The sequence below is a fragment of the Salmo salar genome, chromosome 04 (assembly GCF_965601325.2).
Source record: "Salmo salar chromosome 04, fSalSal1, whole genome shotgun sequence".
Classification (NCBI taxonomy): domain Eukaryota; kingdom Metazoa; phylum Chordata; class Actinopteri; order Salmoniformes; family Salmonidae; genus Salmo; species Salmo salar.
Genome location: NC_138294.1, coordinates 12,771,346 through 12,796,368, shown reverse-complemented (window position 1 = coordinate 12,796,368; position 25,023 = coordinate 12,771,346). Strand labels below are relative to the sequence as shown.

The following is a 25,023-nucleotide window of genomic DNA, read 5'->3' as shown; positions in this document are numbered from 1 at the left end:
TACATATGAAAATGGAAGTAGCAACCGCAGATTTTCCCTTCATCAGCTTTTCATGACATCACTCTGTATTCAGCTTCAAAGGAGAAGGTTTTGGTTCTATTCAACCAGTAAGTGACAAATACTGCAGAGAGAAAACCATGTTCTCTGTTTATTCATTGTCCTCATCCTTTACTGGTTGGGTTATTGTTAACATCTTTGTTTTTAGTGAGAGTTCTGTTAACTTATGAATACCTTTATTTCTTTATTTTATTTCACCTTTATTTTATCATGGAGTCAAACTGAGACCAATGTTTCTTTTACAGATGAGTCCTAAATGACAGAAACCAAAATATAAATACAAAATGCAAGCAGAAAGAAAAACACAGTCATAAAAAACAACCACATTCATCAGTATTCAGGTCCTCAATCAGCTTTCTGAATTGCCCTAGAGGCACCAACACATTAGAATTAAGAACATTTTGTAGACTGTTCGGATTGCTACTAAAAGATCTACATGTGGTAGGTGCTATAATGACCCATAGTTGGATCACTGGTTGTGTTATTTTAAACCCATTTGTTTATTGTGAGTACTGTCAACTTCCAACTACCTACACATGGTATTGTAGGTACTATAGTGGCAAATGGTTGGGTCACTGGTTGTGTTATTTTGAACCCATTTGTTTATTGTGAGTACCGTCAACTTCCGACAGGGATGCATCTTTATGGGGGTTCATGGTCAAAATGACCTAGCTGTACAGGTGAAGATTGGCACAGATCCAACTCCTTCTCCCCAACCCCTCCCATCCTCAGTCCCTTCTCCACACATCTGATTCATTCCTCCTGTGCACCTCCCCTTGGCTAGGTAAAGCATATAAATATTCAAAGCTCAGTTAGCTACCCAGGGAGCTCTTGGTTGCCTCGAGACGTGGAGAAAGAGGGAGAGAGACAGGTGTAGACGTGCAACAGGTGGAGTTTCTCAGGATAAGGAGGAAATAAATGATCTTCACAAAACCACTGGGATTGAGACAGCGGTGCAAGGATGGGGCTTGTAGTAAGTCTGCATTGGACTTTTGATTATCAGGATTTGAATTGACTTATTTTGTTTTGTTTTCATCTTAAAAAATATGTTATTTTACAGTTTATACTTAAATATTTAGCTCTATATTTCATGTTAATTCCTGCTTCTTAAGGGGATTTTATACATTTCTAAATTGAATTTCTATACCTGAATTGCAAAGAGGCACATTGATAGTTTACAGTTTCTCATCACTAACGTGTATTTTGACATACAGAAGGGGAAAGATGATTATAAACTGGCGGCGACCTCCGAGGACGATGGAAAGAAGAAGAGTGAAAAGCAGGTGAAGAAAGCGAAGGAAAAGACGGATATGGATGACCTGAAAAAGGAAGTTGACCTGGTGAGGAAAACTGATTATTTATTAATTTATTCATCTAATTTAGATGACATGGACAGTGCACATGAATCCATATGCAATTTGTTTAAAATATATACAATGACATAGCTTAAAAAATGTCTGTGTTTTCTATAAGAAAAGACAAAGGTACAGTACACTGTAACGAAAAAACGTTTTTTTCCCACATGAAAAAAGACAAGTTGACTATAGAATACTACAGTTCTAACTATAGAATTCTACAGTAAACTGTAGAATACTATACTATACACTGTAGTATCCCTCGATCACGTGTATTACTTACTGTAGAATGTTGTAATATACTGTAGAATGCTATAGTAAATATGACAGTATTATTGGGGGGTTTTAAACACTGTAGAAAATACTACAGTAATGTTCACAAAAACACAACAGTGTGCAAAAACACTACACTTATTTAACTTTATTAACTACAACAGTATTTTATTTGCATATACCCTGCCAATTCCATTCCCCCATATTGCATTGTGTGCCACCCATAAGTGAGAAATTATCCGTTCAGACTTCAATTCTACAAGTTAGGAAAATGCTTTCTTTTAGTATTTTTTTCAGTAGGTTTCCTGAAGGAGAAAACCTCCCCTTCTGTGTCAAAGATAATGAAACCAAAAAACTATAGTAAATAATATAGTAATGCAGTAATGTTATACGGTAATTTGGGCTGGGAAAGAATTGCTGTATTTCAAATGGTACTGTAATTCCATCGCACAGAATTCAGTACCATAGCATTTTTTTGGAGCTCCTAAAACCTTTTGACCACTAGTGGGTGCATGGTATTGTTGTTTCTGGCTCATTACCATATTTTGAGGCTTGCCTTGTGTAGTAACTTGACAAGGAATGCCCACACGCATTTCAATATTACTTTCCTTTACTTTCAACCCAATAACTAAAAGGTGTACAGCCAGGTACAAACGGTACAAAAATAGCAGAACTGTATAGCCCACTCAACCGCTGGTAGAATCACATTGCACAGATCTGACTCTTAGTGATGACATCATCAAAGGGGAAAGGTCACAGTCAATGCCAATAATAACCATGTAATTATTTATATAGTGTCCACACTATAACACCTTGTAAGAGGCTGTATTTGTTGCACCCGTTAGCGAGAATGTTGTACCAATTTAACTGGTGTGTGGTAGTACGGACGGAAGCCACTCCCCAACAATTTCAAATGTATAGTCTTAAACCTTTCATGGTTGACCATTTTGCGATGTCATTTTGGTCTGTTTTTCCCTGTAGTTGCTGACAGTTTGGAAGCCTTTGTTAAGGCCTCTAGAAGTGCAAATGATATGAAACACAAAATATTCATTGATATGCTGTAATGTGTAAGCACTACCTAACAGCTAACCTACTTGTACCAATCCCATGTCATGTAAAACACTGTGAAATACAAACCCCTTCTCCCCTCAATTAATTTCATTCATTCCAATTACAGTCAGTAGTGTTCACTTTTTTTAACACATTTCCAACTTTAACTGTATATATAACTGTAAAACAACACATTTCACTGAACCTGTCCAGTGTGTGACAATAAAATATTTTGTATTTTATTTTTAACAGTATAATAGAGTAAATTCTATGATATTTTACTGTCATTACACAGTACTTGCTTTGATACTTTATTCATATTACAGTAGGCAATATTAAATACAGTAACTTACCACTAGCTGCCTGTAAGTTACTGTAAAATCCACGGCAACCCCTTTACAGTGTAAACCTATTAATCTCTGTGGGCCGGAAAAGGTGCAGCACATAACCTATCAAGCCTGTATAAAGCTCTTTGGTTTCTAGATTTGCATTTGGGCACTCATTTGCATTTCCATTTACTTACTATTACTCTACAGTGAGTCTTGGGGGCAGTTCTAAAACCCCAATGTTTAAACTTGAGAGAAACAGTAACCTATCGTTGGAAACTGCTTTCTTACATGTAGCGAAATAGGAAACCGATATGTGCACTGTGCAGTACTTTTTCAGGGCAGAATGTAAAATTCCGTAATGGATTCAGTCATGAATCAGAGCGATTCCATCCATCATACAGAAACGAATGACTCTTCTATGGTTTAGATTCAAATCTATGCTGCATGACCTTGTCAAACATAGAATCAGTTCAAACTATTGGAGAAATGTGTTTCATCACTATATGTTCTGTTTAATTCTGCCAATGTGGAAAGATTAAAGAACAACCTAGTTCAACAAGCTCTCTCTCTCTGATTTAGGACGACCACAAGTTGACCTTGGATGAACTTAACAGGAAATACGGCACAGACTTAGCCAGGGTGAGTGAATATCTATGTGTGTTCATGTTTGTTCATGTGTGTTCATGTGTGCCTCTGTTTGTAACATTGACAACCAGTTGGATCAGTAGCTCCTAAGGATGAAAGCTGACTGTAATTTGGAAGAGCATTGAAGTCGTTGACGTTACGACACAATGTCGTAGCGTTGGTAGAACTTCCTCTGCCTTCTAAGTCACGATGACATCACTATCTAACACCGAATCGTAACATATGAAACATATCTATATCTTCCTAAAGTTTACACAGAGTTTGGAGTGAAATATATATTTTCAGATTGTGTGACATCCCTTTGCTTACTTTGTGCCTTGCTCTTTCCTCCTTCCCTCCCTCCTTTCCCTTCACTTTCCATTTTCCCTCTCTCCTTCTTCCCCCACCTAGGGTCTATCCTCAGTTCGGGCTAAGGAGATCCTTCTTCGCGATGGCCCAAACACCCTGACTCCTCCCCGCACTACCCCTGAGTGGGTGAAGTTCTGCAAGCAGCTCTTTGGCGGGTTCTGCATGCTGCTGTGGATCGGAGCTGTGCTCTGCTTCACAGCCCACATTATCCAGGTCACCTCAGAGGAAGAGCCGACCAATGCTAATGTGAGAATCATACAATCATAGAATTCAGAGATAATTTGAGAGGAAGCCTCCAGTGCCTGAAAGGCATTTCCTACTTAATGATAACGCAATATTCTCATAATCATTCTGCCTCTTCTTAACAGTTGTACCTGGGTCTTGTGCTCGCTGTTGTCGTCATTATCACCGGTTGTTTCTCCTACTACCAAGAGGCCAAGAGCTCAAAGATCATGGACTCCTTCAAAAACCTGGTCCCGCAGGTTAGACTTCTGCCTTTTCAAACACCTCTGAGAAGAACTCTATCATATAGTTACGTGTACGGATGTTAATCGTGTCATCTTCCTTGTAGCAAGCCCTGGTTGTCCGTGACGGTGAGAAGAAGAACATCAACACTGAAGAAGTGGTGGTTGGCGACATAGTGGAGGTGAAGGGAGGAGATAGGATACCAGCTGATTTGCGTATCATCTCTGCCAGCGGCTGCAAGGTGGATTCTTAAAAATACATTAAGTCATGTGTCACACTCGTAAATGTAATTCATTCGTTGTTGTATTGACACAATTCTCTTTCCCTACTCAGGTGGACAACTCCTCCCTCACTGGTGAATCTGAGCCCCAAACTCGTAGTCCCGATTTTAGCAATGACAACCCCCTGGAAACCAGGAACATCGCCTTCTTCTCTACCAACTGTGTTGAAGGTAAATACCTTCTGTAACTATCTGCAATTATTGAATAGTTCAAATTACTTGTATAAATGCGTTATTTTAGGAGGGGATTCAGACCGGAGTTAAAAGCGCGCATATTGAACTTTATTCATTTTTTATTCAGTGTTTATTTGTTTCTATTCTGTTTGTATTCTGCCATTGAACTTAAGCATGGGGGAAACGCCAGAAATGGAGGTGTGTCGGAGGTGTGTCTGACCTTGATTTAATACCCAAATAATTTCATCACCATTAATATGGTCGAGCAAACATGCCGGTTATAAATGGAAAAGCATCTATTTTATTTTTCCCCCGATAGAAGTAACAGCATTCTCCATGCACTGTAATTTATAAATTGATAAGAGCTAATTGATAAGAGCTAGGTAAATGAGTAATCCCCACAGTGAAGTATGAAATATGTGCCGTTATGCAGATTTTTTATTGTATGGCCTTATAACTTGCAGGGATTAAATTTGGAGACACACGCCAAATGGGATGACAAGGTAAAGAGTTGCGCCAAATGTAACCTTTGTGCCCTTTAGAATGCTCCAACGTTTCTTGTTTCTTTATTAGCCACTATCGTTTGGTGACTGTACATAATAACCACATATATTTAGTGTTCGTTCCCTTCACTACATTCGTATCATTCCATCACATCGTTTGATTTAGCCTATCTTTCTCTCGTTCATCTGTAAACGCTGTCACGTCTTTGTGTCTGTGGCTGAGGGTCAACTAATAGTTTATACTATTTCATGAAGGCCAAATACAAATTGTAGTAAAAATAAATCGGGGCCATATTGGCTTGTTAAATCATTATGGAGCTCAAACCGATACATTGATCTTGACGCACAGCGCAACACTTTGCACAGTTCCATGATCAGTGCGGGCAATTAGGGTATGTTTATGATATCATACTATTTTATACTATTCTCCATGTTATAATTATAAAACTATTATTGGCTAGACTACTTTCAATGTTACCATTGATTAACTGAATGTGGCAACATTCAAAATGAATCAAAACACCTTTATTTGTGCATAAAGGCTTTATTTCCCCATGAAGTAGGATTCATGATTATTCCCTAAACATAAATAAGGTGCAAAATCAGTGTTTTAAAATTTACCCATGGGTTCTTAAACAGCCTTGAAAACGCATATTGGTCTCTATCGTTCTATATTCTCAACACATTCTCTACAATCAAGTCTTGTTGCGATCAAATTTAAATTTAAGGTACACAGTATTTAAAGAGATTACTTTAGATAAATTAACAGAAAAACGAATTAAACAAAAACTTCTTGATTGAATTGGTAGGCCACCAAGTGGTGTGTTTTCTGAGGTTTAATTACATGTATTCAGTGCTCGCAAGGAAACCTTGTTAAGCACCTCCATAAAGTCTGAATACCAACTACTGAGAAGTGGGTAGGAAAGGGTGGCATAGGAAAAGTGTTAAATTGTCTGAATTGCCTCTTTGTGATTCTAAACAAGGAATCATCAAATCATCAATTTTTTTTCTTGAGCAGATGGTCAGGGGGCCGGAACATAATTGGCTGCAAGAAGCCCAAACAGATATCATATTTGACTAAAACATCGTAATTTCAAACCTTGCTTACATTTGTATATGATCACGTGTCCCTCTATTTTGTGTGGAAATACTTGTGAACATATTTCCCAAATTAAAATCACCTGGAGCTGATTTCCTGGAGTTTAAATTTTAGTTTTAAATCCAACAATGAAAATGCGCCCCCCCCCCCCAAAAAAAAATATTATTATAATGTATTTTTCTATATTATTTTAATAATTTTGTTACATATATTTTGTTTCTGCTCAGAAATCATGGGGAGACAAAATAAAACCACCCGCGTTCCAAATTCGGCGCACGGGCCGCTAGTTGGAGAACCCTGTTCTAAACCATATTCTCAATTTTTGCCCCTTCCAGGAACTGCCAGAGGTATCGTCATCAACACTGGGGACCACACTATCATGGGTCGTATCGCCGCCTTGGCTATGAGTCTGGAAAGTGGGCAGACGCCTCTCGGAATTGAAATTGACCACTTCATCGAAATCATCACCGGTGTGTCCGTCTTCTTCGGTGTGACTTTCTTAATCCTCTCCGTCATTCTGGGCTATGGTTGGCTGCCATCCATCATCTTCCTCATTGGAATCATTGTCGCTAATGTGCCAGAGGGTCTTCTGGCTACTGTAACTGTGAGTGCTGATGAAAAGTCATGTTTAACAAAAACGTTATAAAAAAATATATAAACAATTTGACAAAATATGTTTTTTGTTCTAACAACAAAACATATTTTGTCTAATTTTCAATTTTTTAACCCTCTGCTATGGATTTCCATCTAAGGTGTGTCTAACTCTGACTGCCAAGCGTATGGCCAAGAAGAACTGCCTGGTGAAGAATCTGGAAGCTGTGGAGACCCTGGGGTCCACCTCCACAATCTGCTCCGACAAGACTGGCACCCTGACCCAGAACAGAATGACTGTGGCTCACATGTGGTTCGACAACCAGATCCATGACGCTGACACCACAGAGAACCAGAGTGGTACCTCTTTCGACAAAAGCTCTGCCACCTGGGCTGCCCTGGCTAGAGTCGCTGGCCTGTGCAACCGAGCTGTCTTCCTGGCAGAACAGAACAACGTACCTATCCTCAAGAGAGATGTGAGTGGTGATGCCTCAGAGACTGCCCTGCTAAAGTGTATCGAGCTGTGCTGTGGGTCTGTCAAAGACATGAGAGAAAAGTACAGCAAAGTCGTTGAGATCCCCTTCAACTCCACCAACAAATACCAGGTAACCACGTGGGCTCTTTATACATAGTATCTGGTCAATCAAATCGAGCTTTATTTACACAGCAAATTTCAGACATGAAATGCAACACAATGTGCTTCACAGGAAAAAAACTATGGAAAAAAAACTATGGAAGTAAAAACTGAAATATTTACTACACAAATCCAACATAAGTGGATTAAAAAAAACATAATAACATCCAAAACTGAAAAACTGAACAAGTAAAATCCGTGGGTTGACAATGGGTTAAACTGAAATCTAAATGATGGTGTGATGGACTTAAAATCATGGATGGCTTTTCTCAATCAGCTTGTAACTGCCACTGGGTATCTACATCCAGTCAGCTTGTAACTCCTACTGGGTATCTACATCCAGTCAGCTTGTAACTCCTACTGGGTATCTACATCCAGTCAGCTTGTAACTCCTACTGGGTATCTACATCCAGTCAGCTTGTAACTCCTACTGGGTATCTACATCCAGTCAGCTTGTAACTCCTACTGGGTATCTACATCCAGTCAGCTTGTAACTCCTACTGGGTATCTACATCCAGTCAGTTTGTAACTCCTACTGGGTATCTACATCCAGTCAGCGTGTAACTGCCACTGGGTATCTACATCCAGTCAGCTTGTAACTGCCACTGGGTATCTACATCCAGTCAGTTTGTAACTGCTACTGGGTATCTACATCCAGTCAGTTTGTAACTGCCACTGGGTATCTACATCCAGTCAGCTTGTAACTGCCACTGGGTACCTACATCCAATAAGTAGCTGTAACTTTACTTTACCATGCTCACTGGTAACCTGCTAAGTTATTTAAAATAAAGTAAACCCTCTTCATTGTGTCATCTCATCTTCCACTAGCTCTCCATTCATGAGAACAACACGGCCGGCGAGTCCAATCATCTGCTGGTGATGAAGGGAGCCCCTGAGAGGATCCTGGACAGCTGCTCCACCATCTTGCTCCAAGGCAAAGAACATCCTCTGGATGACGAGATAAAGGAATCATTTCAGAAAGCCTACGAAGCGCTAGGAGGACTGGGAGAGAGAGTGCTGGGTAAGAGGGCACACCAACATGGAAACATATTCATTCAAAGGTTTGGGAGCTAATGTACAATCTTGAACATGCAGAATTTGTTCTAGGTTGTTTCTGCCTCTGCGTCCTTTCCAGGTTTCTGCCATTTCCAGCTCCCTGATGACCAGTTTCCAGAAGGCTTTGACTTTGACTGTGAAGATGTGAACTTTCCCACTGAGAATCTGTGCTTCGTTGGCCTCATGTCCATGATTGACCCTCCCCGTGCTGCTGTGCCTGATGCTGTGAGCAAGTGCAGGTGTGCTGGAATCAAGGTATGGCAATATCATAGTAAACTCAAGACTCTTCGGCCATCACACATAGCAGCCACTGTGAACAGGCCACTCAACTTCCCGTCCTACCCTTAGGTTATCATGGTCACTGGAGATCATCCCATCACTGCAAAGGCCATTGCCAAGGGTGTGGGCATCATCTCTGAGGGAAACGAGACTGTTGAGGAAATTGCTGCTCGTCTGAAAATCCCAGTTTCTGAGGTCAACCCAAGGTATGTTGAAGTTTGTTTGGGAACATTTCAGTGTATGTCATCACACTGTCTACACTTAAAGAGGAGTGACAGAAACCTATATTTTGCCGTTTTGTGAAAAATACAATCCAGTTATATTTAGCATATATTTTTACTTTCCGTCTTTGTGCCATGCAGAGATGCCAAGGCCCGTGTTGTCCACGGTGGAGAGCTGAAGGACATGACCGCCGAAGAGTTGGATGACATCCTGAAGTATCACACTGAGATTGTGTTTGCCAGAACTTCTCCTCAGCAGAAGCTGATTATTGTGGAGGGTTGCCAGCGTCAGGTACTATTTAGTTAATGAATCCATGCTTATGAGTCAGTCAGGATCATTGCATCCTTCGTTGCTAAGATCTTTAAGGAGAGTGCACAGTTATGAACTTGAAAGTTATTAATAAACCATTATTAGGTACATTTGGGCAGTCTTATACAACATTTTTAACAGAAATGCAATGGTTCATTGGATCAGTCTAAAATGTTACACATACACTGCTGCCATCTAGGCGCCAAAATCTAAATTGTGCCTGTGCTGGAATAATACATTATGGCCTTTCTCTTCCATTTAAAAGATGATGGTACAAAAAAATACAAAAGAACGCATGTTTTTTTTCTTTGTATTATCTTTTACCAGATCTAATGTGTTGTTTTCTCCTACATTCATTTCACATTTCCACATACTTCAAAGTGTTTCCTTTCAAATGGTATCAAGAATATGCATATCCTTGCTTCCGGTCCTGAGCTACAGGCAGTTAGATTGGGGTATGTCATTTGAGGTGAACATTTTAAAAAGGGTCTGATCCTACTAAACACCTCTCTTACTTATCCACAGGGGGCCATTGTGGCTGTGACAGGTGACGGTGTGAACGATTCCCCTGCTCTGAGGAAGGCTGACATCGGTGTTGCTATGGGTATCGCTGGATCTGACGTCTCCAAGCAGGCTGCAGACATGATCCTCCTGGATGACAACTTTGCCTCCATCGTGACTGGTGTTGAAGAGGGTATGAGGAGCTCTGCCGATGATTATCAATCTGCTGTGTCTTTCCATCCTTCTGTCATCACCCTGACTATCCCTTCCATCCTCTATTTCCCCCCAGGCCGTCTGATCTTTGACAACTTGAAAAAGTCCATCACCTACACCTTGTCAAGTAAAATTCCAGAGATGACCCCCTTCCTCTTCTTGCTCCTCGCCAACATTCCACTGGCCCTAGGGACCGTCACCATCCTCTGCATCGACCTGGGAACTGACATGGTGGGTCTTTCAGATGGGGATATTCCTCCTTAGTGAACAATCTGATCATGTGTTCTGGTGCATCACCACGAACAATGTCCGTGATCATTTCAGAGGTTTTTCAGAAGATATTTTTACAAACATCGAAGTGACCAACGATATGTTTCTAATTCGGGTGATCTTTTCCCATCGTTACCTTCAAGATCCCCGCTATCTCCCTGGCCTATGAACAAGCTGAGAACGACATCATGAAGAGACAGCCACGGAACCCCAAAACAGACCGACTGGTGAACGAGAGACTCATTAGTGTGGCCTATGGTCAATTTGGTAAGGCTTCTGTTTTGCCTTCCCTCATAGCAGGTCTTTTTGAGTTGTATGTTGACCAGTCTGTTTCATAGCACATTTACAATCTGATCAATGTCTCTTCACTGACAAAATACTTGGTCACACTTTATTAGGATAGTCCATCTGTATTATCAACAAAACATCATACTATCAACAGACTATCAGTTGATTAGCAACTGCTTGCCATGGTTAGGATAAGGTAAAGTTATGGTTAGGACTAGGGTTAGTAGATAGTTAGTTGAAATGTTACTGATGTTAGTCTGTAGATAGTCCATCTGTGGATGCTCTACAGACTATCCAAATAAAGTGTTATCAAATGCTCTCCTCCTTTTTCCTCTTCACAGGAGTGATGCTGGCCGCAGCCGGCTTCTTCACATACTTTGTAATCATGGCTGAGAACGGGTTCTATCCCATGGATCTGCTAGGAATCCGTTTGGACTGGGAAAACCAGTATATCAACGACTTGGAGGACAGCTACGGCCAGCAGTGGGTGAGTACACAAACGCTGCTCTGCCTTTTTGCTGTCACTTTACTAACGGATTCATAGAAATAGAATGAATAGAAAGGGCATCTCCATTCAAGTCAATGATGGCATAACGGATGGGCTGGCATGAGTTTACCAGTCAAATTGCCAGGTTTATAGCTCCTAGCCTGTTCTATTCATTATATTTCTATGAAGGGATTAGCATTGGCCTTGTTTTGAGTACCTTCTTGTGTGATGAGTTCTCCATTTTAACTTTTTCAGTCTCTCTCCCATTTTTTTTATTTTGTTCATTCCAGTAAGTTTATTCCATCAGGAAATTCAAGAAAACTAAATAAATCAATAAACGTGATATAGTATAACAAAAAGTTTGGAAGTCATGGCTGGGATTATGGATCAGGGTTGTTGCACAGTTTGCATTTCGGATAGTCAGTGGACGAATAGTCACTGCCAGAGAGACAGGTCTGTAGCCTCGGCACTGCACCTCACAACCCCCAACGTCCTCTCCGTGCTTTGGGCTTCGCAGACAGCTGGCTACTATTCCTCCATCTGTGCACTTGTGGATGCCACTGCTGTCGCTGGCTCACATTCTCACCACACATTTAGTAACATTGTAATTAACATGTTCCCCCTTCTCCCCTCTGTTTCCCTATCTACCCACATCTCTTCCCCTCTCTCTCGCTCTCTTGCTCTCTCTCTCTTGCTCGGTCTCTCTCTCTCTCTCCCTCTCTCTCTCTCTCTCTCTCACCTCTCTCTTTCTCCCCATCTCTCTCTCTCTCCCCTTATCCTTCAGACATATGAGAGCAGAAAGATTATTGAGTTCACCTGCCACACAGCGTACTTCGCCGCTGTCGTGATTGCTCAGTGGGCCGTTTTGATCGTCTGTAAGACCAGGAAGAACTCCTTCTTTCAGCAGGGACTAATGAAGTAAGTACACACATCGATCTCCGTGGTCTGGGTCCTAAGACACACACACGCACACGGTCATACAGCCCTGCGACTCACTTCAAAAATCAATATCCACCCTGTTGGTTTTAAATCCATGAAAATAAATTTTTCCTCCCACCTCAGGAACCGTGTTCTCATCTTCGGACTTTGTTCGGAATCCGCCCTGGCTCTCTTCCTGTCCTACTGTCCTGGAATGGACATTGCCATCAGAATGTATCCACTCAAGTGAGCAATAGACCCTTCAGATTATCTTATGCTCTTCTGTATACCAACTTGGAACAAAGGTCACCCTCTTTTTAAAAAGATGAGTGGTAAAATGGGTGGATATTATAAAGGGCGGAAACTACTGCGGTCTCACAGGATCAGTTAGGGCTCACTAGCTAGCTGAAGTGTAATGGGCTTTGCTGCCCAACCAAGAGAGAAAACACAGCACCAGTGTAATGGGGTTTACTGCCCAACCAAGAGAGAAAACACAGCTCCAGTGTAATGGGGTTTACTGCCCAACCAAGAGAGAAAACGCAGCTCCAGTGTAATGGGCTTTGCTGCCCAACCAAGAGAGAAAACACAGCTCCAGTGTAATGATGTTTACTACCTAACCAAGAGAGAAAACGCAGCTCCAGTGTAATGGGGTTTACTACCCAACCAAGAGAGAAAACGCAGCTCCAGTGTAATGGGGTTTACTACCCAACCAAGAGAGAAAATGCAGCTCCAGTGTAATGGGGTTTACTGCCCAACCAAGAGAGAAAACGCAGCTCCAGTGTAATGGGGTTTACTACCCAACCAAGAGAGAAAATGCAGCTCCAGTGTAATGGGGTTTACTACCCAACCAAGAGAGAAAACACAGCTCCAGTGTTTATTTTACTAGGCAAGTCAGTTAAGAACAAATTCTTATTTACAATGACAGCCTAGGAACAGTGGGTTGTTCAGGGGCAGAATGACAGATATTTACCTTATCAGCTCAGGGATTCGATTTAGCAACCTTTCGGTTACTGACCCAACGCTCTAACCACTAGGCTACCTGCCGCCCCAATGGGGTTTACTGCCCAATCAAGAGAGAAAATGCAGTTCCCAGATTTACGCTCAATTTATTCTTTTTTTTATTCTCCTTCCCTCTTTCCACTTGTCTTTCATTCACTTTTACCTCAAATCTTTTATTTTCTATTTCCTTGTCTTTTTCCTCAGGCCTTTCTGGTGGGTATGTGCATTTCCCTACACCCTGCTCATCTTCATCTATGATGAGGTTAGAAAATACATCATGCGACGGAGCCCAGGAGGTAAGTGCTCAGGGACTAGCCGACAACAAGTTTTTAAGTTAACGCCGACAATTGGCCGTCACTGTCAATTATTGTACAATAACATGACAATGACATGTAGGATTGGGAGTGCGGGATTATATAATTTGTCTCATGGAGATTTGCAGTGTGGCAAGATGAAATCGAACTAATTTGTTTCTTCTCTCGGGAATTGTCTCTTCTTTCAGGTTGGGTGTACCAAGAGACATACTATTGAGACAAAGAGGCTGTCCCAGAATCACTCAATGTCACTCTGCTGCAGTATTGCCTTATAATGTAATCGTTCATTTTTACAATGATATTAAACCCATTTGCCTTTGATAGACAATTCTCAGACCTTTCTTGATAGTTCATTCCTGTAGCTCTTTAAGAGTCTCGGTTGCACTTTACTATTCATCTTTATGGAGTCAGATTGCATAGTCTTATTACGGGGTATCATCAAACATGAAAGAGCAGCATCACACATCCAATACCCGATCACCCTAAAAAACTTTGGAGATCTCATTCCAGATCCAACATGGATCGATCTGAAATGAGCAGCAAAAACAACAGGTCACAATGTCAACAGTAGCCTATACCTGGGAAATGTGTTTAGGCCTACCTTTACTTGTAAATGAAGTCCATTCGTCTGTCCTTACATTAGAAAACGTTTCAATCAAATCATTCTGTATTTTGTTTGATGTAGGCCTATCCGAAGACACGGTGGAAGTGTCTGGGTTCATCATTACTCCTAAATGCTTACTCTTTTTTTCCTAAGCATGTCTTTCTTCAAAATGTCACTGATTTCCTTTAGGCTACCTAAACATGAGAATAACTGTTAATTAGCCTATACGAACTTGTAAAATGTAGTCAGTGTGTGTGAAACAAACGGTGAAAAAGAGTGTCACCATGTGGTGGTCTCTGATAAAGGTGCTGGTTTAGATTGTAGGTGCAACTGTCCCAGCGTCCCGGTTAGAGGACGGAAATGACCAGTAGTTTCACGTTTTTAATGTCACATGCACAAGTACATTAAAATGCCTTTCTTTCAAGCTCTAACCCCAGCAATGCAGTAATCAATAACAATGTAATACTAAAAATAACAAGGTAGAACAAAAACACACAAGATATAAAAAGAAGAAGAAAGAACACAAAGTAAGTAAGCATACTATATACAGGGTCAGTTCCAGTACCATATGCGTAGGGATACTGGATCAATAGAGACAGATACACAGTTCACACGTTTATTACTACACTAAAGACACACACACACACATCAGCCAGGAAGTGGACTAGTGAAAGTCTAAGTGATAGTTGTTTCAAGAACAGAGAGAGAAATACACAAATCAAATAAAAAAAAAAAATTTTATTTGTCACATGCTTTGTAAACAACAGGTGTAGACTAACAGTGAAACGCTTACTTAGGGGCCCTTCCAAACAATGCAGAGAGAAAAATAGAGAAATAATAGAAAAACAATACTACCAGAATAAATACACAATGAGTTGGGGGATATGAGGTAATTGAGGTAGATATGTACATATAGGTAGGGATAAAGTGACTAGGCAACAGGATAGATCATAAACAGTAACAGCAGCATATGTGATAAGTCAAAAGAGTTCAAAAGGCTCAATACAGAGAGTAGGACAGGATAGGGTATTACAATGTGTTATATAGCAGTAAGGCTATAGCAACACAGTGCTATGGTAGCAAATAGCAGGAATGTAGAAAATGGAAGGTAATGGCGTAAACATGTAGCACTAAGTAATTAGCAAAGGCCTAACAGGCTAAGCATAGTACAGTTTGTAAACACACTATGTACAGGGGGCTAGGCTAACCTAACACACAATAGGAACCAGGCAGACTAGCATAGGCATCAGCTGTTAGAATACTAGGCTAATATGTCAAAGGCTATGGGTTACTGTACACAGTACAGCTAATAGCATTGGTTAGTAGGGATAGCATAACATACAGCACAGTAGTGTAAACAATAGTATCTAGAAGTAGCATGCTAAGCTACCGATGCTAAGCTAGCATGTAAACAACAGTACGGCCATGGGGGCAGCCATCTTGGGTTGCATAACACAAACACGGCGGCCATCTTAAGGCCTTAGCAAACAATGGACCAAGGCTGTACTCCCTGGCTGAAGCACACAGGACTGGATAAATGGACTATGCAACATGATATACTACACCAGGACTTGACAAAAAGACATAAACATCGAAGGTGGATATAGAAATGTAGTTACATAGTTATACACACTGGGCATAAGTTCTAGCAGAAGATCCCTGACTCGGCAAAGTCCACAGTAAGGTTGAGCAAGGTTCATGAGGGAGAGGTCCACCGGTGACACCCTCTCTGTTGGTGCAGCCAGGAGGTTTGTCAACTTGCTTGCCCTCTCAGAAGGTGCCATCAGGCGTCCACCCTCTTAGCAACCGCCCCTAGTAACCAAACAGAGTGGTCAGGGGTGGTGGCGTGAACAGACAGTTTATAACCTGGGGTAACCTCTGATGGGGCTGGAGAGTCTCAAAGTGTGTGCCTCTATCTCCCAAGGTCAGAGAAAGCGTTTGCGAGAGAGTTTTGTACAATCTGTGCCCACATATCGTCTCCTGGCCTGTCCAAAAACTGGAAGAATTATAGTCTAAACAGAGGTGCTGTCCGTGTAGCACAACAGAGTTAAACTGCCCAGAGGCGCTGTCCATTCAGCAGTGCTGAATCCTGGCCTCGGCCTAAGCTACAGAATATATGGAGACTGTTTAGTACCAAAAATTAAATATATATAAATAATAATAATTATGTTTCCTGATCTTTCTTATCTCTCAGATATATAGCCCTACAATGGAGGTGTCATAATAACCCATTAAACCTAGCGGTCAAACAGGGAAATGGTTCCAAACTTTTTTTCCAAAAAGATTTGGCATGGATCCTCAGATCCTCAAAAGGTTCTACAGCTGCAACATCGAGAGCATCCTAACTGGTTGCATCACTGCCTGGTACGGCAATTGCTCAGCCTCCGACCGCAAGGCACTTCAGAGCGTAGTGCGTACGGCCCAGTACATCACTGGGGCAAAGCTGCCTGCCATCCAGGACCTCTACACCAGGCGGTGTCAGAGGAAGGCCCTAAAAATGGTCAAAGACCCCAGCCACCCTAGTCATAGACTGTTCTCTCTACTACCGCATGGCAAGCGGTACCAGAGTGCCAAGTCTAGGACAAAAGGCTTCGCAACAGTTTTTACCCCCAAGCCATAAGACTCTTGAACAGGTAATCAAATGGCTACCTGGTCTATTTGCATTGTGTGCCCCCCCCCCCCCCCCCCCCAAACCCTCTTTTTACGCTGCTGCTACTCTGTTTTTCATATATGCATAGTCACTTTAACTATACATTCATGTACATACTACCTCAATTGGCCCGACCAACCAGTGCCTCCGCACATTGGCTGACCGGGCTATCCGCATTGTGTCCCACCACCTACCACATGCCAACCCCTCTTTTACGCTACTGCTACTCTCTGTTCATCATATATGCATAGTCACTTTAACCATATCTACATTTACATACTACCTCAATCAGCCCGTCTAACCGGTGCCTGTATGTAGCCTCGCTACTGTTATAGCCTCGCTACTCTATATAGCATCGCTACTGTTATTTTTCACTTTCTGTTAACTGTTGTTTTTATTTCTTTACTTACCTATTGTTCACCTAATACTTTTTTTGTACTCTTAGTTAGAGCCTGTAAGTAAGCATTTCACTGTAAGGTCTACACCTGTTGTATTCGGCGCACGTGGCAAATAAACTTTGATTTGATTTGATGTGTCTGTATATTGTTTATTTTATGCCACTTATCGGTTGTAACTGTTGATCGCTAGGGTCATTGTCCTGCTGGAAGGTGAACCTCCATCCCAGTCTCAAATCTCTAGAAGACTGAAACAGGTATCGCTCAAGAATTTCCATGTATTTAGCGCCATCCATCATTCCTTCAAATTCTGACCAGTTTCCCAGTCCCTGCTAATGAAAAACATGATGGTGTTCTCTGGGTGATGAGAGGTGTTGGGTTTGCGCCAGACATAGCGTTTTCCTAAAAAAGCCAATCAGAGAAGGGGGTTCAGGTACCGTCCAGTAGCATTGCACTCCCTCCCTCCTGGCTAGCTCGCCAAATGTTGGTTCCATTTTTCTGTGTTCCTTATTTGTTAAGTAAATTAAACAGAGCAGAGAAAAACGGAATCAAAACTCATCAAGAATATATGAATTGAACCATATTGCAGTATTATATTGTGATTCACAGTAGCACCATTATGTATTGTGATTTACTGATATGTATGCATTGAATTATTCTACACTTTCTCTGTCCTTGTGTGGTAACTGCACATGACAGCTTGGTTGTAACCAGCAGTGCAACCTTGTAGCCTTGTCCATCTTCTTAAAGCAGGAAAAGAGAGAGCCGTAAAAGGACATCTTCTGCAACATCAACTGTATCAACCTACCATATTATTTCACACTAGGCTTTATTACTAAAAGCTACAGATTTAAAAGGATTAAAAAGATACCTGTTTAATATGGATTAAAGGAGAGCAATGAGACCTGAGATGTCTACACGGTGAGGGTATGACCTTTGACCCTCTGAAACATTATCACTCAGCATTAGTTCATTATCCGGATTATCCGTAATCATGGTAGCACCCACATGAATGTAGAAGTATTTAGAAACATATTTTATTCTTGTTTGCAATAAAAGTGACTCCAAAATGACACAATACGTTATTTACCATTAATTTCTAATGGGCACAGTCTAGTCTAAAACACAACCTAAACTAACTGAAAATGCATCCAACAAGTTCGTAGAGTCACAAGCTTGATGTAGTCATTGCATGCTAAGAATATGGTACCAAATACTATAAAGTAGTCAAAAATACTTTGGACTACTTTATTGATTAGAATCTTTAGGGGTGTCAATAATTTTGACCCTTACTTTTTTGAGAAAAAGAAACATTACTTGTTAAACAAAATATATATATATTTTGTTCACCTTTATCTAACCAGGTAGGCCAGTTGAGAACAAGTTCTCATTTACAACTGTGACCTGGCCAAGATAAAGCAAAGCAGTGTGACACAAACAACAACACAGAGTTACACATGGAATAAACAAACATACAGTTAATAACACAATAGAAAAGTATATATACAGTGTGTGCAAATGAAGTAAGGAGGTAAGGCAGTAAATAGGCCATAGTAGCGAAGTAATTACAATTTAGCAAATTAACACTGGAGTGATAGATGTGCAGATGATGATGTGCAAGTAGAAATACTGGTGTGCAAAAGAGCAAAAAAGTCAATAAAAACAATATGGGGATGAGGTAGGTAGTTGGATGGGCTATTTACAGATATCTTTCTCTGAGCAATTGTATTAGTATGAAATGATATAATTTTGCAATTTTCTGAGCATACATACAATATATTGCTCATCTTTATCAAGGCTGTCAGTATTTTTGGACCCCCACCGTAGTAACAGACAGAAGAGATGGTAGACCTGTCGACTATTTTGAAGGAGGTTTGTGCAGAAATAAGGCTCTAACAGTTCAAGTTGAGAAGATTGGCAGTGATGTCACTCAAGTATATTCTTCTTACTTGCTACAGATATTTGCATGCTTCGATTTAGTGCTTCTCAACAGTACCGAACCATCATTACATACAGTACACTGGATCAGGAGTTTACTGTATCACCAATCAAGTTACTTTATTATCTTTGACAGTCAGTCTTTGTTGTCGAGTTACATACAGTATGAACACAATATCAAATGCTTATATTTGGTTATTGATCTCCTATATGGGTCCCAAAAGATGATCCAAGATCTTTTCAGTGGTTCAACCAGCTGTCACTCAAAAACTCCTCGACCAATCAGATTCATTAAGAGAGACGAGAGCCCTGGTGGTGTCTGTCACCATTGCATCCTCACTGGTTAAGCCGACCCAACTCTCGATATCCACTTGGAGCAAGCGTGAAGTGTAAAATCTATTGTATGGACATTATAATGACCCATGTTTGTAGTCCTGGAGCTCCTGAACATGTTGATGTACAGAGTAAACAAATCTGCAGGAAGCTGAAAGGAAAGGGGGAGTGCAACAGGGTGAAGATAGCCCTGTGTTGCTATTGCATTGAATAAGCTCCTGGATAGATTCCCTTTATCTGGTTACTTTCAGGTTAAGGAAGTGATTAAGCAGACTGTCACGACTCCTGCCGAGGGTGACTCCTCTCCCGGTTCGGGTGGCGCTCGGCGGTCGTCGTCACCGGCCTACTAGCTGCCACCGATCCCTTTTTCCCTTTTCTGTTGGTTTTGTCTTTATTGGTTTCACCTGTGTTCCATTAGTGATTAGTTGGGTATTTAAGCCCGTTTCCCCACCTGTTCTGTGTGCGGGCTTATTTCTGTCTTTCACTGTGTTTTGTGTAAGTGGAACGTGTTTTTGGGTCCTTGAATTTTTGATTACACCCTGTTGTTATTTTTGGGTGTATACTCTCTTTGACAGCGCATTTATTAAAGCACGATAGCAAACGCTCTTGTTTCCTGCGCCTGACTCCACACCCACTACATCAAGCGTTACACAGACTTGTTCCACCTTTCTATTAAAGAAGAGCACATGGTGTGCTCTGGACACAAGCCGGATCAGGAAGAGGCTGCTGCTGGACTCCAAGCTGCCAACTGGAACGGTTGAGTTTTTAGTGAATTGTTGATAAGCATTTTGATAAACTAAGAGTAAAGTAAAGACTATTGTTGTTTGTTTCCTTGGTGTGACAGCTTGGAGGCCAACAAAGTAGAATGCACAAGCGGTTATTGAATTGTTTAGATGTATTATAATCTGTCTGTGCATTTGAAGGCGAAGGCTAATATTTGACCATTGAGCTTTACTTTCTGTAGTTATATTGTATTTGCCTGTGGGCCTGGTTCACTGTTTGCTGTGTTCAACTAAACTAACTGATGTGTGATATCTATCCACTGAATCTATCCATTGTGTACCTAACCTAAATAAAAACCTGCAACTAGGTGCATTAAAGGGATAGTTCACTCAAATTGCAAAATAACATATTGGTTTCCTTACCCTTTAAGCAGTCTATGGATAAGGTATGACAGCCATCCATGCTTTGGATCATTATCCCTGGCACTGTTTCCAAATGCTAATGTTTGACCATGACTTGAATGGGATTTGTGCCACAAATGCAAAAACGTTAGCAACTGGTTAGCAATTGGAAACCAAAGCATAGATTGCTGTCATACCTTGTCATAGACTGCTCACAGGGTAAGGAAACCAATGTGTAGTTTAGTCATTTGGGTGAAGAATCCCTTTAATTAAGCTCCTGAATTTAGGAGTTTGTATACAGCCTTTCATGCTTATCCACATGTGAGTCGATGCAACTTGTAATAACTATTTTATAGTCTTGTAATAAACGTGTAATATGTTTAACTCCGTGTCTGATCTGTTTCCACGACCATGTATCCATTTGACGTCTTCATTGACTGTCCTATCCAACAAGAATCTGTTTGTTAAAGGAGTTCTGGAAACGCCCTGAATTTGCTTGCGGCTGTTACGTATGATATTAATGTCAACAGCTAGCCTTTGTTTTCCATTTTCCCTCTATGGATCTTCCTGGTATGATAGTTCCCTGTCCATCGTCACAAACGGCTTACAGAGACAGTGGTAACCATGGAGATGTCTGGGGACATTGTTTATACCAATGAAGATGTTTTCGGGGAACCGTTTGGAGTTGACAACCATAACTATGTCTTTGAAGAGTCAATGTATGAAACTCCAGATATGTCTACTTACTACCAGACTGGGAATGAAGTGAACCCAAGAAGGACACCACAACCTGGTTACTCAGGTAAGGGGCGCGCGTACACACACACACACACACACACACGTACGTTCCATCCTTTTATCCCTTATGCTATATTCAGACAGTTCATATTACTGTAGTTAATAGAAAGTTCTCTGGTCAGGTTCTGATAGCTCATGGAAGAGACCCTTCCTTGTTGCTGCAGTGTCTCTGGGGCTGCTGTGTGTTCTCCTACTGGCTGGGATCATTGGCTTGTCAGTCTCCTGTAAGTTTGACAAGTACAATTATGCTTATCAATAATATTTCTAGGTAACAAGTATGAAATGGTTTAGAAAGCAACCATTGCTTTATCTGTTTTTAGACCACGTTCACATTTCCAACCTATAGACAGACAAAGACAATCTTAAGAATTTGCTTTTTGGTCAATGAGTTGATATTTATTTCTTTGTAGAATATTGATTAAATTCATTGTAATTTCACCGTGTAAATAATGTGTGTTTTTCTGTTCACCTTTTTGGCCTCTGGGTATGCTGCTAATATTCTCAACAACAGATCTGTTTGCTTTTTTTAAACAAAAAATGTCATATTGCCTTATGTAATAAACACCAATAAATAATATGGAGTGACTGCAGTTCTGTATTTTCTGGAACCCAACTTGATGTTGCTTAAAAAAAATGGAGATTTCTGCGCATGCGGGATCCACTAGTCTACCTGTGTGTGTTCAATTGCTGCTCGGTGACTCCACTGCCGCTTGTACACAACAGTTTGAACAAACGTAGGTCTTTGTCTGTTGGAACAGTAGGCCATTGCAAACATAAGTATGACACAAACAGTTTGTCTAGCAATTTCATTTTTTCAGGAGGGGAATAATATGAAGCTATTTAGGCAAGCTATGTGTAGTTTACCGAGCATATCAAACATGCAAGAAACAGACAGGCAGTCAATAGCGATTTTAATATTATTTTTTCATCATCATCATTGCAAGCATTGGCTAAACAGAAGGCAGACTGCTGGCCAACCAACCTGCGCTTGTCTTCTATGCCATTGTGTTGTTATTGTTAACGCTATTGTCCATTGTACGTATGTTTATTTCTTTTACTGATTTCCATTTCAAATACAGCCCCATCCCCCCACCGTTGGTTATTTTTGCTACTGATTGTCATTGATGTTAATATTGATAATGAATCATTCCATTTCCAATGTATGCTTTGACAGTATGTACATTGTTTTGTCATGCCAATAAAGCAATTAAAAATGTTGTAAGAGATGGAGAGAGAGAGAGAGAGCAACAGACAGTGATACAGAGAGAGAGAAAGCGGGAGGGAAGGTGTGAGAGATGCATATGATCAATCTTCATTAAATGCTATTATTTTATGTTTTACATACACTACCGTTCAAAGGTTTGGGGTCACTTAGAAATGTCCTTGTTTTTTTTTGTCCATTAAAATATCAAATTGATCAGAAATACAGTATAGACATTGTTAATTGGAAATTACTATTGTAGCTGGAAACTGACAATTTTTTATGGAATATCTACATAGGCGTACAAAGGCCCATTATCAGCAACCATCACTCCTGTGTTCCAATGGCACGTTGTGTTAGCTAATCCAAGTTTATCATTTTAAAATGCTAAATGATCATTAGAAACCCCTTTTGCAATTATGTCAGCACAGCTGAAAACTGGTCCTGATTAAAGAAGCAATAAAACTGGCCTTCTTTAGAATAGTTGAGTATCTGGAGCATCAGCATTTGTGGGTTCAATTACAGGCTCAAAATGGTCAGAAACAAAGAACTTTCTTCTGAAACTCGTCAGTCTATTCTTGTTCTGAGAAATTAACGCTATTCCATGTGAGAAATTGGTAAGATACTGAAGATCTCGTACAACGATGTGTACTACTCCCTTCACAGAACAGCGCAAACTGTCTCTAACCAGAATAGAAAGAGGAGTGGGAGGCCCCGGTGCACAACTGAGCAAGAGGACAAGCACAGTGGCTTGCGAAAGTATTCACCCCCTTGGCATTTTTCCTATTTTGTTGCCTTACAACCTGGAATTAAAATTGATTTTTGGGGGGTTTGTATCATTTAATTTACATGACATGCCTACCACTTTCAAGATGCAAAATATTTTTTATTGTGAAACAAACAAGAAATAAGACATAAAAACAGAAAACTTGGGCATGCATAACCATTCAACAACATTTTTCAGCTGTGCTAACATAATTGCAAAATGGTTTTCTAATGATCAGTTAGCCTTTTAAAATTATTAACTTGGATTAGCTAGCCCAACGTGCCATTGGGACACAGGAGTGATGGTTGCTGATAATGGGCCTCTGTATGCCTATGTAGATATTCCATAAACAATCTGCCGTTTCCTGGTACGATAGTCATTTACAACATTAACAATGTCTACACTGTATTTCTGATCAATTTGATGTTATTTTAATGGACAAAAAATGTGCTTTTCTTTCAAAAACAAGGACATTTCTAAGTGACCCCAAACTTTTGAACAGTAGTGTATATATTTTATATTTGAGATTCTTGCCAACAGTGTGCAAAGCTGTCATCAAGGCAAAGGGTGGCTACTTTTTAACACTTTTTTTGGTTAGTACATGATTCCATGTGTTATTTCATAGTTTTGATGTATTCACTATTATTCTATAATGTAGAAAATAGTAAACGTAAAGAATAAACCCTTGAATGAGTACGTGCCCAAACTTTTGACTGGTGTTATATATCTTTCTCAACAAAGGTATTTCTCACTAGATTTGATCGATGGATCTGGATCGGTCTGACAGAGAGACACAGGGAACCTGGAAATGGGTGGACGGCACACCACTGACCAAAGCGTAATATATATAACTACTCTTATAAAAATGCTCTGAACAATTAAAGTTGAAAACATCAATATTTTTCAGGATTATGTTTTTACCACAGAGTCTAACTGTATGACTGGTGTTTACCCTGTAGGTTCTGGTGGTGGTCAGAACCTGATTCTGCCGCTGGAGAGAAGGACTGTGCTATGATGTATGGAGGTGTACAAAATATTCCTCTACACGCATGGAATTACTTTAGGTGTGACTTGAAATTGGAATGGATTTGTGAGGTGTTTTTTTCTTAACAATACCATAACAACATTGTGTACTCTCAAACATACACACACACACACACACACACACACACCTTAAACTTGTCACGCCATATTATGCTTGTGATACAGTCACAATAAAGTTTTATCAGATTTATAGCAGCTTCTAGCGGTCAATATGAGTAATGGTTATTCTCCTGTATTTATCTATGCCAGGGCTGGCCAACCCTGTTCCTGGAGAGCTATTCCTTCCTGTAAGTTTTTGTTTCAACCCCAGTTGTAACTACACTGATTCAGTTTATCAACCAGCTAATTAATAGAATCACGTGTACTACATTAGGGTTGGAGTGAAAACCTACAGGACAGCTAGCCAGCCAGTTTTAGAGGAATGATTCCATACATTTTTCAAATGAACTGCCAAAATACCAACATTCCATTCAAACAATACAGTCAATCCACAGCAAGACGCTGGCTGAAA

The 25,023-nt window shown here is 40.5% G+C and overlaps 1 protein-coding gene and 1 long non-coding RNA gene across 2 annotated transcripts; both read left to right on the top strand.

Moving 5' to 3' along the window:
• The first annotated feature begins 868 nt into the window (after positions 1–868).
• On the top strand, positions 869–13,987 carry LOC106602157 (sodium/potassium-transporting ATPase subunit alpha-1). The gene is made up of 21 exons (XM_014194628.3): positions 869–1,030; positions 1,272–1,397; positions 3,644–3,703; positions 4,100–4,303; positions 4,426–4,539; positions 4,629–4,763; positions 4,856–4,973; positions 6,914–7,182; positions 7,331–7,774; positions 8,632–8,824; positions 8,939–9,114; positions 9,208–9,344; positions 9,501–9,651; positions 10,195–10,363; positions 10,460–10,614; positions 10,797–10,920; positions 11,283–11,428; positions 12,213–12,346; positions 12,491–12,592; positions 13,550–13,641; positions 13,848–13,987. The coding sequence occupies exons 1-21, from the start codon at positions 1,019–1,021 to the stop codon at positions 13,874–13,876; spliced, it is 3,090 nt and encodes a 1,029-aa protein (XP_014050103.1). The 5' UTR covers positions 869–1,018; the 3' UTR covers positions 13,877–13,987.
• Positions 13,988–21,268: 7,281 nt separating this feature from the next.
• On the top strand, positions 21,269–24,702 carry LOC106602159 (uncharacterized). Its single transcript, XR_006769723.2, has 4 exons — positions 21,269–21,505; positions 21,624–21,725; positions 24,224–24,306; positions 24,428–24,702. It is a non-coding gene; the product is annotated as an uncharacterized LOC106602159 (long non-coding RNA).
• Positions 24,703–25,023: the final 321 nt, after the last annotated feature.